The sequence below is a fragment of the Amblyraja radiata genome, chromosome 4 (assembly GCF_010909765.2).
Source record: "Amblyraja radiata isolate CabotCenter1 chromosome 4, sAmbRad1.1.pri, whole genome shotgun sequence".
Taxonomy (NCBI): Eukaryota; Metazoa; Chordata; class Chondrichthyes; order Rajiformes; family Rajidae; genus Amblyraja; species Amblyraja radiata.
The window spans coordinates 105,165,449-105,177,920 of NC_045959.1; the positions used below are offsets into that span (position 1 = coordinate 105,165,449).

Sequence of the window (12,472 nt, forward strand, 5' to 3'; positions counted from 1 at the left end):
ATCAAATAATAGTTGCTCGAAGCTAGAAATTTAACAGTAATGTTCTTGTTAAAGCTGATTAAGATCAATTTGTTTATGGACTGCTTGTACTTGGGTATGCGTTTATCTATACGTGCGTACCTTCTGCATATTCAGGGTTTCAGAAGGAGATCATAAGTGATAGTAACTGAATTAGGCCAGTCCGCACGTCAAGTCAACTCCACCATTCAATCATGGCTGATCTATCTCACCCTTCTAATCCCATCTTCCTGCCTTATCCCCATAACCCCTGACACCCGTACCCATCAAGAATCTATCTATCTCTGCCTAAAATATATCTACTGACTTGGCGGCCACAGCCTTCTGTGACGAAGAATTCCACAGATTCACCACCCTCTGACTAATGAAATTCCTCCTCATCTCGCTGGAGTTTAGAAGGATGAGGGGGTACCTCATTGAAACCTACTGAATAGTGAAAGGCTTTGATCAAGTGGATGTGCAAAGGATGTTTCCATGTGGGAGAGTAGGACTGGAGGTCATAGCCTCAGAATTAGAAGACATGCCTTTAGGAAGGAGATGAAGAGTTTCTTTAGTCAGAGGTTAGTAAATGTTTCAAAATGCTTCAAAAATAATTTCACACGGTGAATATATTGCACCAGAACACTAAAGGGTTTAAGATAAAGGAGCTTGCTGCAAGTCTTATTCTTATTTTATTCTGTTTTCTCACCTATAAAAATTAACCTATATTGTATTTTTACTTTACTATTTTACTTGATTTTTCAGATATAATCCTAAATCCATCAAAAGAAGATGATGCTATTGGGGGAAATGATCACTGTAGCAACAAGCAAACCTTTTCTTGAGCTTCAGAGAACAGTTGTATGTAGCTGGACATGACACCCAAAAGTCTGAAAGATTTCCTATTGTAATGTTTACAGCTATTTCGTTCAGACTTCGGTCTGAATGACAATAAAGGAAACCCTGTAAAAACCCTGTATTTCTAATTGTGTTTGGCTGTGTTCTAATTTTAAAAGTCAGGATCTGATTTTTTTTTTTGTGTGTGTGTTTTTTCTGTTGACCACTTCAATGGGCTACGTGTGTAGGAAAGAACTGCAGATGCTGGTTTAAATCGAAGGTCGACACAAAATGCAGGAGTAACTCAATGGGACAGGCAGCATCTCTGGAGAGAAGGTATGGGTGACGTTTCGGTCGAGACCCTTCTTCAGTCTGAGTTACTCCAGCATTTTGTGTCTACCTTCAATGGGCTATGTGATGTTCTGTGAAGAATCGGAGTAAGTTGCTGAAAGCCACAAAACAGAATTGACGGACAAATTAATATATTCACATGGGAATTGTCATTATGCAATGTAAATATACTAAATATCTGATTCACAATAAGTTGATATTGTTTAAAATATGCAAGAACTTAACCTTCTTTACATGCATTAAACTTCCCAAATATATGCCACAAATTGGTGTTTTACTACAACTGTGCTTGAGTCAGATTTGTAAAGATAGAATTATGTGAGTTTTTGTGACCTCCATGCTTCTGAACTAAAGTGCATTAATAACCTGGGTAGGGCGGCATAGTGGCACCGCTATAGATTTGCTGCTTTACACCTCCAGAGATCCAGCTTCGATCCTGACTGCAGGTGCTGTCTGTACAGACGTTGTATGTTCTCCCCGTGACCTGCGTGGGTTTTTCCCCGGGAGCTCCGGTTTCCTCCAACATTCCAAAGACTTAGAGGTTTGTAGGTTAATTGACTTGGTAAAAATTGTAAGTTGTCTCGAGTAGGATAGTGCAAGTGTACGAGGATCGCTGGTCGGTGTGGACTTAGCGGGTCGAAGGGCTTGTTTCCACGCTATATTTCTAAACTAAACCTAAATTATCTGCATGAAGGAAATCTGACCTGTTTCACTTGCATGTTAGTTTATCTTTGATCCAAAATTGCTTTTGTACAATTATTTTGCTTTTATTACAATACATTTTACCATCCAATTGAAGATTCTGCAATAAAAGATATAACTTGGATGTGTCAAGCAACCTATCATGTTGAGACATGTTAAATTAATGTTTCTCTTACCTTTCAAATGCTATGGCAATTCTGCATTATTAGAGTAAATCTTTGTGCAATTTGCAGTAAAATCATAAAACATTTCTATGAACGAGTTGTCTATGACATTTATCTACCTTTTTTACATAATTATTTCACATATTGACATGGGAAATTTACACAAAGCTTAACAGATTTTACAGTTACCAAGTGGTAATCAAAATCAACACACAGGGTTTACGAGAATTGTAATTTGAAAATAGCCAAGGTGTTGCTGCAACTAACAAAAGAGAAAGGATATTCTGAGATCATCAAATTATTCCAAATCATTTTGAAAATCCAAGTGCTTTTTATTTTATGAACTGTTTTGGGTGACACAGCAATGCAGCTGGTAGAGCTGCTGCCTCACAGCACGAGAGACCTGGGTTCGATCCTGACCTTGGGTGCTGCCTGTGTGGAGTTTTCATGTTCTTCCTGTGACTGCGTAAGTTTCCTGCCACATTCCAAAGACAAGCAAATTTACAAGTTAATTGGCTTCTGTAAATTTCCCAGGGTGTGTACAGAGCAGATTTGAAAGTGGGATAATAAAACTGGTGTGATCATCTGTGTGGACTCAGTAGAGCGAAGGGACTGTTTCCATGCTGTATCTGTAAACTTAAATTAAATAAACTTTGAAGTTTCTTTGCAATGATAAAAAAAAATGAAGAGACAATTGGCATGTTTGATAGGTGACCAAAGTGAGTTGCCAAAATCATTCCTGAAATATATTTTGAAGAAGATTTACCAAAGGGAGGAAACAATGATACAATTTGATGACCTGATGGTATACCCGGTCGTGTTCTAAAAACCTGTGCGGACCAACTGGCGGGAGTTTTTACGGACATTTTCAACCTCTCACTTCTGAGGTCTGAGGTCCCCACCTGCTTTAAAAGGGCATCAATTATACTGGTGCCCAAGAAGAGTAAGGTGACATGCCTCAATGACTATCGACCAGTGGCACTAACGCCGGTGGTGATGAAGTGCTTTGAGAGGTTGATCATGGAGCAAATCAACTCCTACATCGACAAAAACCTGGACCCACTGCAGTTCGCGTACCGCCACAACAGATCAACGGTGGATGCGATCTCGCTGGCCCTCCACTCCGCACTGGACCACTTGGACAACAAAAACTCATATGTCAGGCTGTTATTCATTGATTACAGCTCGGCATTTAACACAATCATCCCCTCCAAACTGGTTACCAAACTCGCAGAACTGGGTCTCTGCGCATCCCTCTGCAACTGGATCCTCGACTTCCTCGTCCACAGACCACAGTCTGTTCGTATTGGTGGAAATGTGTCAGCCTCAATAACAATCAGCACGGGAGCACCTCAAGGCTGCGTGCTCAGCCCCCTGCTGTACTCACTCTATACCCATGACTGCGTCGCGAACCACAGTGCGAACTCCATCATCAAGTTCGCTGACGACACCACTATTGTGGGGCGTATCACTGATGGGGATGAGTCAGAGTACAGAAGAGAGATTGAGCAACTGTCCATATGGTGCCAGCGCAATAACCTGGCCCTCAACACCAGCAAAACCAAGGAACTGATTGTGGACTTTGGAAGGAGTTGGAGGGGGACCCACAGCCCCATTTATATCAACGGGTCGATGGTTGAAAGGGTCAAGAACTTCAAATTCCTGGGCGTGCACATCTCTGAAGATCTTTCCTGGTCCGAGAACACTAACGCAATTATCATAAAAGCTCATCAGCGCCTCTACTTCCTGAGAAGATTACGGAGAGTCGGATTGTCAAGGAAGACTCTCTCTAACTTCTACAGGCGCATAGTCGAGAGCATGCTGACCGGTTGCATCGTGGCTTGGTTCGGCAATTTGAGCGCCCTGGAGAGGGAAAGACTACAAAAAGTAGTAAACACTGCCCAGTCCATCATCGGCTCTGACCTTCCTTCCATCGAGGGGATTTATCGCAGTCGCTGCCTCAAAAAGGCTGGCAGTATCATCAAAGACCCACACCATCCTGGCCACACACTCATCTCTCTGCTACCTTCAGGTAGAAGGTACAGGAGCCTGAAGACTGCAACAACCAGGTTCAGGAATAGCTACTTCCCCTCAGCCATCAGGCTATTAAACCTGGCTCGGACCAAACTCTGATTATTAACAACCACTTTCTGTTATTTGCACTACCAGTTTATTTATTCATGTGTGTATATATTTATATCATGGTATATGGACACATTTATCTGTTTTGTAGTAAATGCCTACTATTTTCTGTGTGCTTAAGCAAAGCAAGAATTTCATTGTCCCATACAGGGACACATGACAATAAACTCACTTGAACTTGATTTATTTGTTGTCATTTGAACCTCATTGAGGTTCAAACGAAACCAGATGATATTTAGTTATACCATGATATTTATTTTCTCTCTGGATTCTTTAAGGCATAGAGCAGGGAACATGTAAGCATGGAGCTGCTTCAGTAAATTTGTATTCACTATTATCTCCCAAGAGAGTTGTGGAGGGAAGAGGAGGGGTTAATGTCAATACCTTTTTTTAAATCAATTTTGCTGTTTGAGCACTTGACTAATGTAGGTTAGGAATTAAAAGTTTGGGGCTGTCCATTCAAAATTCAACGTGGTTGATCTTTAAGGACGCATTCTGTAACTTCTAAGTATTCTTATTTATACCTGGTCAGATATTATTAGGCTCGGCCTTTGCTCAGATTAAATGCTGCCACAGTTCTACAGCAAAGCCAACCATTTCTCAGATTGCTAGTTTGTGAGTCACGTCATTCCACGCACTGTTTTATTCGCATCCAGCAGAGCTATGTTTAGAATTTTAATCCGTCCATATGTATGCTGATGTCTTAATCATAAATTATGAACCATACTTTGAGTTAAGTTTATTGTCAAGTATACCGAGGTACAGTGAAAAGCTTTTGTTGCTTTCGGTCAGGGGAAAGACAATACGTAATTACAATCGAACCATTGTGGTGCCACCCCGTGGTTAGGCCACTTACTGTGCGAATCCTCGGCAGTCGGGGGTAGGGGTCACGTGACTGGGTTGTGGCAGGAAGGAGTTGTCACAAGGTTTCGGGGTGTGCCCTAGTATAAATAATGAGCCCTGGATCAGCCTTCCCTCATTCGCGTTGTTCTCTTTACTTCAACAATAAAGATCTCTTTGATTCACCACGCGTGGCTTGCTTATTCGCCCGCCGTACCATCCACCGTGTAGGCATAAAGGGAATAATGTGAAGTCTTATTCTTCTAATGCAGAATGATCTGTTTAGTGGCTGCGCATCCTCTGTACTCCTGATCAATGCATACGTACTGTAGGTAAAATATGAAAACTACTCCCTCCAATAACACTCTTGCTAAAGAGGTATGTCTTAAAAAAGTGTAACAGTAAATAATGCCTCCACTTTGCGAAAGAAGCTGAAATTCTAGCATCACCCACTCCATATAACAATTACAGCACGGAAACAGGCCATCTCAGCCCTTCTAGTCCGCGCCGAACACGTATTCTCCCCTAGTCCCATCTACCTGCACTCAGACCATAACCCTCCATTCCTTTCCAGTCCATATAACTATCCAATTTATTTTTAAATGATAAAATCGAACCTGCCTCCACCACCTTCACTGGAAGCTCATTCCACACAGCTACCACTCTGAGTAAAGAAGTTCCCCCTCATGTTACCCCTAAACTTCTGTCCCTTAATTCTCAAGTCATGTCCTCTTGTTTGAATCTTCCCTACTCTCAGTGGGAAAAGCTCAGTGGGAAATGGCCTCCTCCTGCACCTATTTTCTATGTCCTCTTAGTAGACATTGAACTGGCCTCGGTTACTTAGGCCAACAATGCAAACTCCCTTTATTTGCAAGACACATGCTTCTGTCAGTGATCTTAGAGGGAGACACAAACTCAAGCAGGGCACAGGAATCAGAGCAAATAGAACCAGTTTCTGATGATAGTATTGCCAGCTGGGCAAGAGATAAATCCTCTTCATTAATTCTTGATATTTTTATGATTTTGACTCTTTGTAATGATTCTAGCCAATCGCACCTGATGCTTAGAAAAAACATGTGGGGAGAATGCCCATAGTAGGGGAATCGAGAACCAGAGGACGTAGGTTTAAGGTGAAGGGGGAAAGATTTAATAGGAGTGACTTTGTTCACGCAAAGGGCGGTTAGTGTATAGAACGAACTGCCAGAGGAGGTAGTTGAGGTGATTAGACGGGTACATAGATAGGACAGGTTTAGAGGGAGATGGGCCAATCGCAGGCAAGTGGGACTAGTGTAGACGGGGCATGGACAAGTTAGGCTGCAGAGCCTGTTTCCACACTGGTTCTGTGACACGTAGTCAGGAATAAAAGCATAGTAATTGAAGAACACATGTCTTGAAAAGGCTCTCAACCTCTCCCAGAAATAAGTCCCTTTTGTCCAATTTATCTTGTTCACCCTCACTGGTTTCAATTTCATTTGTTTTCTTGTAGAGTGTTGAACAAGCTCACTTAAAACTGCCACATCCCTTCCCTTGAGCAGGAATTTGCTGGTCTGAAGCATTATTCTTTAGATTCTTTAAACTCTTTAGATTCTGGAGCAATTCCTGAGGACTGGAGGGTAGCTAATGTGACCCCACTTTTTAAAAAGGGAGGGAGAGAGAAAACGGGGAATTACAGACCAGTTAGTCTAACATCGGTGATGGGGAAAATTCTGGAGTCAGTTATTAAAGATGGGATAGCAGCACATTTGGAAAGTGGTGAATTCATTGGACAAAGGCAGCATGGATTTATGAAAGGTAAATCATGTCTGACGAATCTTATAGAATTTTTCGAGGATGTAACTAGTAGAGTGGATAAGGGAGAACCAGTGGATGTGTTATATCTGGACTTTCAGGCGGCTTTCGACAAGGTCCCACATAAGAGATTAGTATACAAACTTAAAGCACACGGCATTGGGGGTTCAGTATTGATGTGGATAGAGAACTGGCTGGCAGACAGGAAGCAAAGAGTAGGAGTAACGGGTCCTTTTCAGAATGGCAGGCAGTGACTAGTGGGGTGCCGCAAGGCTCAGTGCTGGGACCCCAGCTATTTACAATAACCATATAACAATTACAGCACGGAAACAGGCCATCTCGGCCCTTCTAGTCCGTGCCGAACACGTATTCTTCCCTAGTCCCATCTACCTACACTCAAACCATAACCCTCCATTCCTTTCCCCTCCATATAACTATCCAATTTATTTTTAAATGATAAAATCGAACCTGCCTCCACCACCTTCACTGGAAGCTCATTCCACACAGCTACCACTCTCTGAGTAAAGAAGTTCCCCCTCATGTTACCCCTAAACTTCTGTCCCTTAATTCTCGTCATGTCCTCTTGTTTGAATCTTCCCTACTCTCAGTGGGAAAAGCTTATCCACGTCAACTCCGTCTATCCCTCTCATCATTTTAAAGACCTCTATCAAGTCCCCCCGTAACCTTCTGCGCTCCGAAGAATAAAGACCTAACTTGTTCAACCTTTCTCTGTAACTTAGTTGCTGAAACCCAGGCAACATTCTAGTAAATCTCCTCTGTACTCTCTCTATTTTGTTGACATCCTTCCTATAATTAGGCGACCAAAATTGTACACCATACTCCAGAATTGGCCTCACCAATGCCTTGTATAATTTTAACATTACATCCCAACTTCTATACTCAATGCTCTGATTTATAAAGGTCAGCACACCAAAAGCTTTCTTTACCACCCTATCTACATGAGATTCCACCTTCAGGGAACTGTGCACAGTTATTCCTAGATCCCTCTGTTCAACTGCATTCCTCAATTCCCTACCATTTACCATGTACGTCCTATTTTGATTTGTCCTGCCAAGATGTAGCACCTCACACTTATCAGCATTAAACTCCATCTGCCATCTTTCAGGCCACTCTTCCAACTGGCATAAATCTCTGTGGACTTTGAAAATCTAATTCATTATCCACAACACCACCTATCTTCGTATCATCTGCATACTTACTAATGCAATTTACCACACCATCATCCAGATCATTGATGTACATGACAAACATATATATATTAATATATATATTAGGCAATATATATTAATGATCTGGATGAGGGAATTGAATGCAACATCACCAAGTTTGCGGATGACACGAAGCTCGGGGGCAGTGTTAGCTGTGAGGAGGCTGCAAGGTGACTTGGATAGGTTGGGTGAGTGGGCAAATGCATGGCAGATGCAGTATAATGTGGATAAATGTGAGGTTATCCATTTTGGTGACAAAAACAGGAAAGTAGACTATTATCTGAATGGTGGTCGATTAGGAAAAGGAGATGCAACGAGACCTGGGTGTCATGGTACACCAGTCATTGAAAGTAGGAATGCAGGTGAAGCAGGCAGTGAAGAAAGCAAATGGTATGTTAGCATTCATAGCAAAAGGATTTGAGTATAAGAGCAGGGAGGTTATACTGAAGTTGTACAGGGTCTTGGTGAGACCACACCTGGAGTATTGCGTACAGTTTTGGTCTCCTAATCTGAGGAAAGACATTCTTGCCATAGAGGGAGTACAGAGAAGGTTCACCAGACTGATTCCTTGGATGGCAGGACTTTCATATGAAGAAAGACTGGATAGACTCGGCTTGTACACGCTAGAATTTAGAAGATTGAGGGGGGATCTTATAGAAACTTACAAAATTCTTAAGAGGTTGGACAGGCTAGATGCAGGAAGATTATTCCCGATGTTGGGGAAGTCCAGAACTAGGGGTCACAGTTTAAAGATAAGAGGGAAGTCTTTTAGGACCCAGATGAGAAAATCATTTTTTACACAGAGTGGTGAATCTGTGGAATTCTCTGTCACAGAAGGTAGTTGAGGCCAGTTCATTGGCTATATTTAAGAGGGAGTTAGATGTGGCCCTTGTGGCTAAAGGGATCGGGGGTATGGAGAGAAGGCAGGGATGGGATACGAAGTTAGATGATCAGCCATGATCATATCGAATGGCGGTGCAGGCTTGAAGGGCCGAATGGCCTACTCCTGCACCTATTTTCTATGTTTCTATATTATCTATCCATTTCCCTCCACAGATGATGCCTGGCCTGCTGAGTTGTTCCAGCAGTTTGCAGATGCAGGTATTTTGTGGATAAAAGATAGCAGAGTCAAGGGATATGGGGAGAAGGCAGGAACGGGGTACTGATTGAGGATGATCAGCCATGATCACGGTGAATGGCGGTGCTGGCTCGAAGGGCCGAATGGCCTACTCCTGCACCTATTGTCTATCGATAGTGGCATTTAAGTGTGGAGTGTGGGAGGAAACCGGAGCACCCGGAGAAAACGTTCTAACCACCATGGGTAGAACCTACAAACTCCATGCAGACTGCACCTGCAGTTAATATTGAACCCGGGTCTGTGGCGCTGTAAGGCAGCAAGTCTACCACTGCACCACTGGAAATGGAAAATCTGAATTGGACTAAGCAATACTTTCCTCTGTGGAATAGTCCAGTTTCAATCCCACTGACGGGTGGAAGATTGCAACCTTCACGTGTTTCGATGAATGCAATCAAATAAGATCAAATAGAACAAGTTGTCCTACAACTGTAGGCTGCGCACGCCATACGCAAGAAGAAGACTACCACTAAGGATCACTTCCAGACCTCTTTTTATCATTACGTAGATGACGCTCCACCTTGCTTTCACTTCTTTCATGTGGTCTACCTCTGATTTAGTGGCGGCATGGTAGCGTAGTGGTAGAGCTACTGGCTTACAGTGCCAGATACCAGGGTTCAATCCTGACTACAGGTGTTTGTCTGTACGGAGCTTGTACGTTCTCCCTGTGACCTGCGTGGGTTTTCTTCGAGATCTTCGGTTTCCTCCCACTCCAAAGACGTACAGGTTTGTAGGTTAATTGGCTTGGTATGAAATGTAAAATGTGCCTAGAATGTGTAGGCTAGTGTAAGTGTGCGAGGATTGCTGGTCGGTGAGAACTCGGTGGGCCGAAGGGCCTGTTTCCGTGCTGTATCCCTAAACTAAACTAGTTATTTTCTTGACTTCTTTCCATATCAGAATAGGCTAGTGACCATCATCCTCTACATACCACAGATTCGTACAGCTGCCTTGATTACACCTCCTCTCCTGCTACCTGTAAGACCTACATTCCTTTCTCCCAGTTTCTCCAGCTTTATTGCATCTACTCTGTTGGTGGACATTTAGAAACATAGAAAATAGGTGCAGGAGGAGGCCATTCGGCCCTTCGAGCCAGCACCGCCATTCATTGTGATCATGGTTGATCGTCCCCAATCAATAACCCAGTGCCTGCCTTCTCCCCATATCCCTTGATTCCACCAGCCCCTAGAGCTCAATCTAACTCTCTTGAATCCATCCAGTGATTTGGCCTCCACTGCCCTCTGTGGTAGGGAATTCCACAAATTCACAACTCTCTGGGTGAAAAAGTTTTTTCCCACCTCAGTCCTAAATGGCCACCCCTTTATTCTAAGACTGTGGCCCCTGGTTCTGGACTCGCCCAACATTGGGAACATTTTTCCTGCATCTAGCCTGTGCAGTCCTTTTATAATTTTATATGTTTCTATCTCCCCTCATCCTTCTAAACTCCAGTGAATACAAGCCTAGTCTTTTCAATCTTTCCTCATATGACTGTCCCGCCATCCCCACTTGTTTCATTTCATTTGTCTGAAGAAGGGTCTCAACCCAAAGTGCCATCTGTCCATGTTCTCCAGAGATGCTGCCTGACCTGCTGAGTTACTCCAGCGCTTTGTGTCATTTTGTTTCATTCCCTTGCACTTCTGCTCTCATTCCCCCATCCCGCACTGTCCATGATTTCAATACGAAGAAACCACCAGTCGTGTATTTCTCCCCTTCCATTTCAGCATTCTAAACAAACTGCTTTCTTTCCGATGGTCTGGCTCACACATCCATCTCCACCAGTACCCATATCCTCCTCAAGGCACCTTCTCATGCAACGCCACCCTTTTTATCCCTTCCCACCATCCATGGACCTTGTCCATTACTGGTACTCTTCTAATGTAGCGTGCTACATATGGTGCTCACTGTGGGGATTTCACTTCATCAGAGGAACCAAATACAGAATGCTCTTTTGTTGAAATACCTCTGTCAATTCATAACAATGAGCCTGAACTTTGTTATATTTGTCGGACATTTTTACAGCTGAGATAGATAGATTCTTGATTAGTACGGGTGTCAGGGGTTACGGGGAGAATGGGGTTTAGAGGAAAAGATAGATCAGCCATGATTGAATGGCAGACTAGACTTGATGGGCTGAATGGCCTAATTCTGCTAGTCATTTGTGAACCTTTCAGTTTAATTCTCCATTGCACTCCCATTCTCACCTCAGTCTTGGACCGTTTACACTACCCCAAGGAAGGCTAGTCTGAGGAAGGCTCCGGACCCAAAACTTCATCTACCGACGTTTTCCAGAGATCCCGCCTGAGAGGCTGAGTTAATCCAGCAATTTGTTTATCTATGTTTTGTAAATTAGCATTCTCGGTTCCTTGTTTCTACAAGGCTAGTGTAATATCAGTTCAGTTTAGTTTATTGTCACGTGTACCGAGGTACAGTGAAAAGCCTTTGCTGCGTGCTATGCAGTCAGCAGAAAGACAATATATGATTACAATCGAGCTATTCAGTGTACAGATACACCGTAAGGGAATAACGTTTAGTGCAAGACAGCAAAGTCCGATCAAAGAAAATCCAAGGATCACCAAAGAGGTAGATAGTAGTTCAGCACTGCTCTCTGGCTATTGTAGGATGATTCAGTTGCCTGATAACAGCTGGGAAGAAACTGTTCCTGAATTTGGAGATGTGCGTTCTCACACAACTATACCTTTTGACTGATGGGAGAGGGGAGAAGAGGGAGTGGCCAAGGTACTACTCGTCATTTATTATGCTGCTGGCCTTGCTGAGGCAGCGTGAGGTATAAATGGAGTCGATGAACCCGGGCATGTTCTCACTTGGCACATACTCTACCACTCTGCAGGACTCAGCATTGCTTATCTGAAACGGCTGAAATCAACCTTTCCATTTTCATCGACCCAAAAGGATAATCCTGTTTGTTTTCTCCATTGATGATGCCTGACATAATGAGTATTTTAATTTTTTTTCAGATTTCCAGCATCTGCTTGTATCTTACAGAACCAGAAATTCCCATTAAAGTATTTTTCCTGTTTACATTCATCTCCTTCTCTTTACACCTCCAGTTATCAAAGAGCCTGCAATCAACAAGCTTTCACCATCCCATCTTAGTTGACACCAATGCCAATTGTCATTCGGTCTGTCTTGGTCTTCACCCTTATCTGCACTGCTTCCCTTCCATTTAACATGAAATATGTTTGATTTCTCTTGGTTCTGATGAAAAGTCACCAACGAGACATTGCCTCCATTTTCCTCTCAACACAGTTATTGCCGGACTTGCTCATTAG

The 12,472-nt window shown here is 43.0% G+C and overlaps 1 protein-coding gene across 2 annotated transcripts in view; it reads left to right on the forward strand.

The window, feature by feature from the left end:
- nbn (nibrin) overlaps window positions 1–1,468 on the forward strand; it is a 62,670-nt gene extending 61,202 nt beyond the window's left edge. For both annotated transcript variants that reach the window (XM_033020161.1, XM_033020162.1), the window contains 2 exons: window positions 763–918; window positions 975–1,468. In XM_033020161.1, the coding sequence (XP_032876052.1) occupies window positions 763–793 (31 nt within the window). In that variant the 3' untranslated portion in view covers window positions 794–918; window positions 975–1,468. The remainder of the gene's footprint in view (window positions 1–762; window positions 919–974) is intronic.
- Window positions 1,469–12,472: the final 11,004 nt, after the last annotated feature.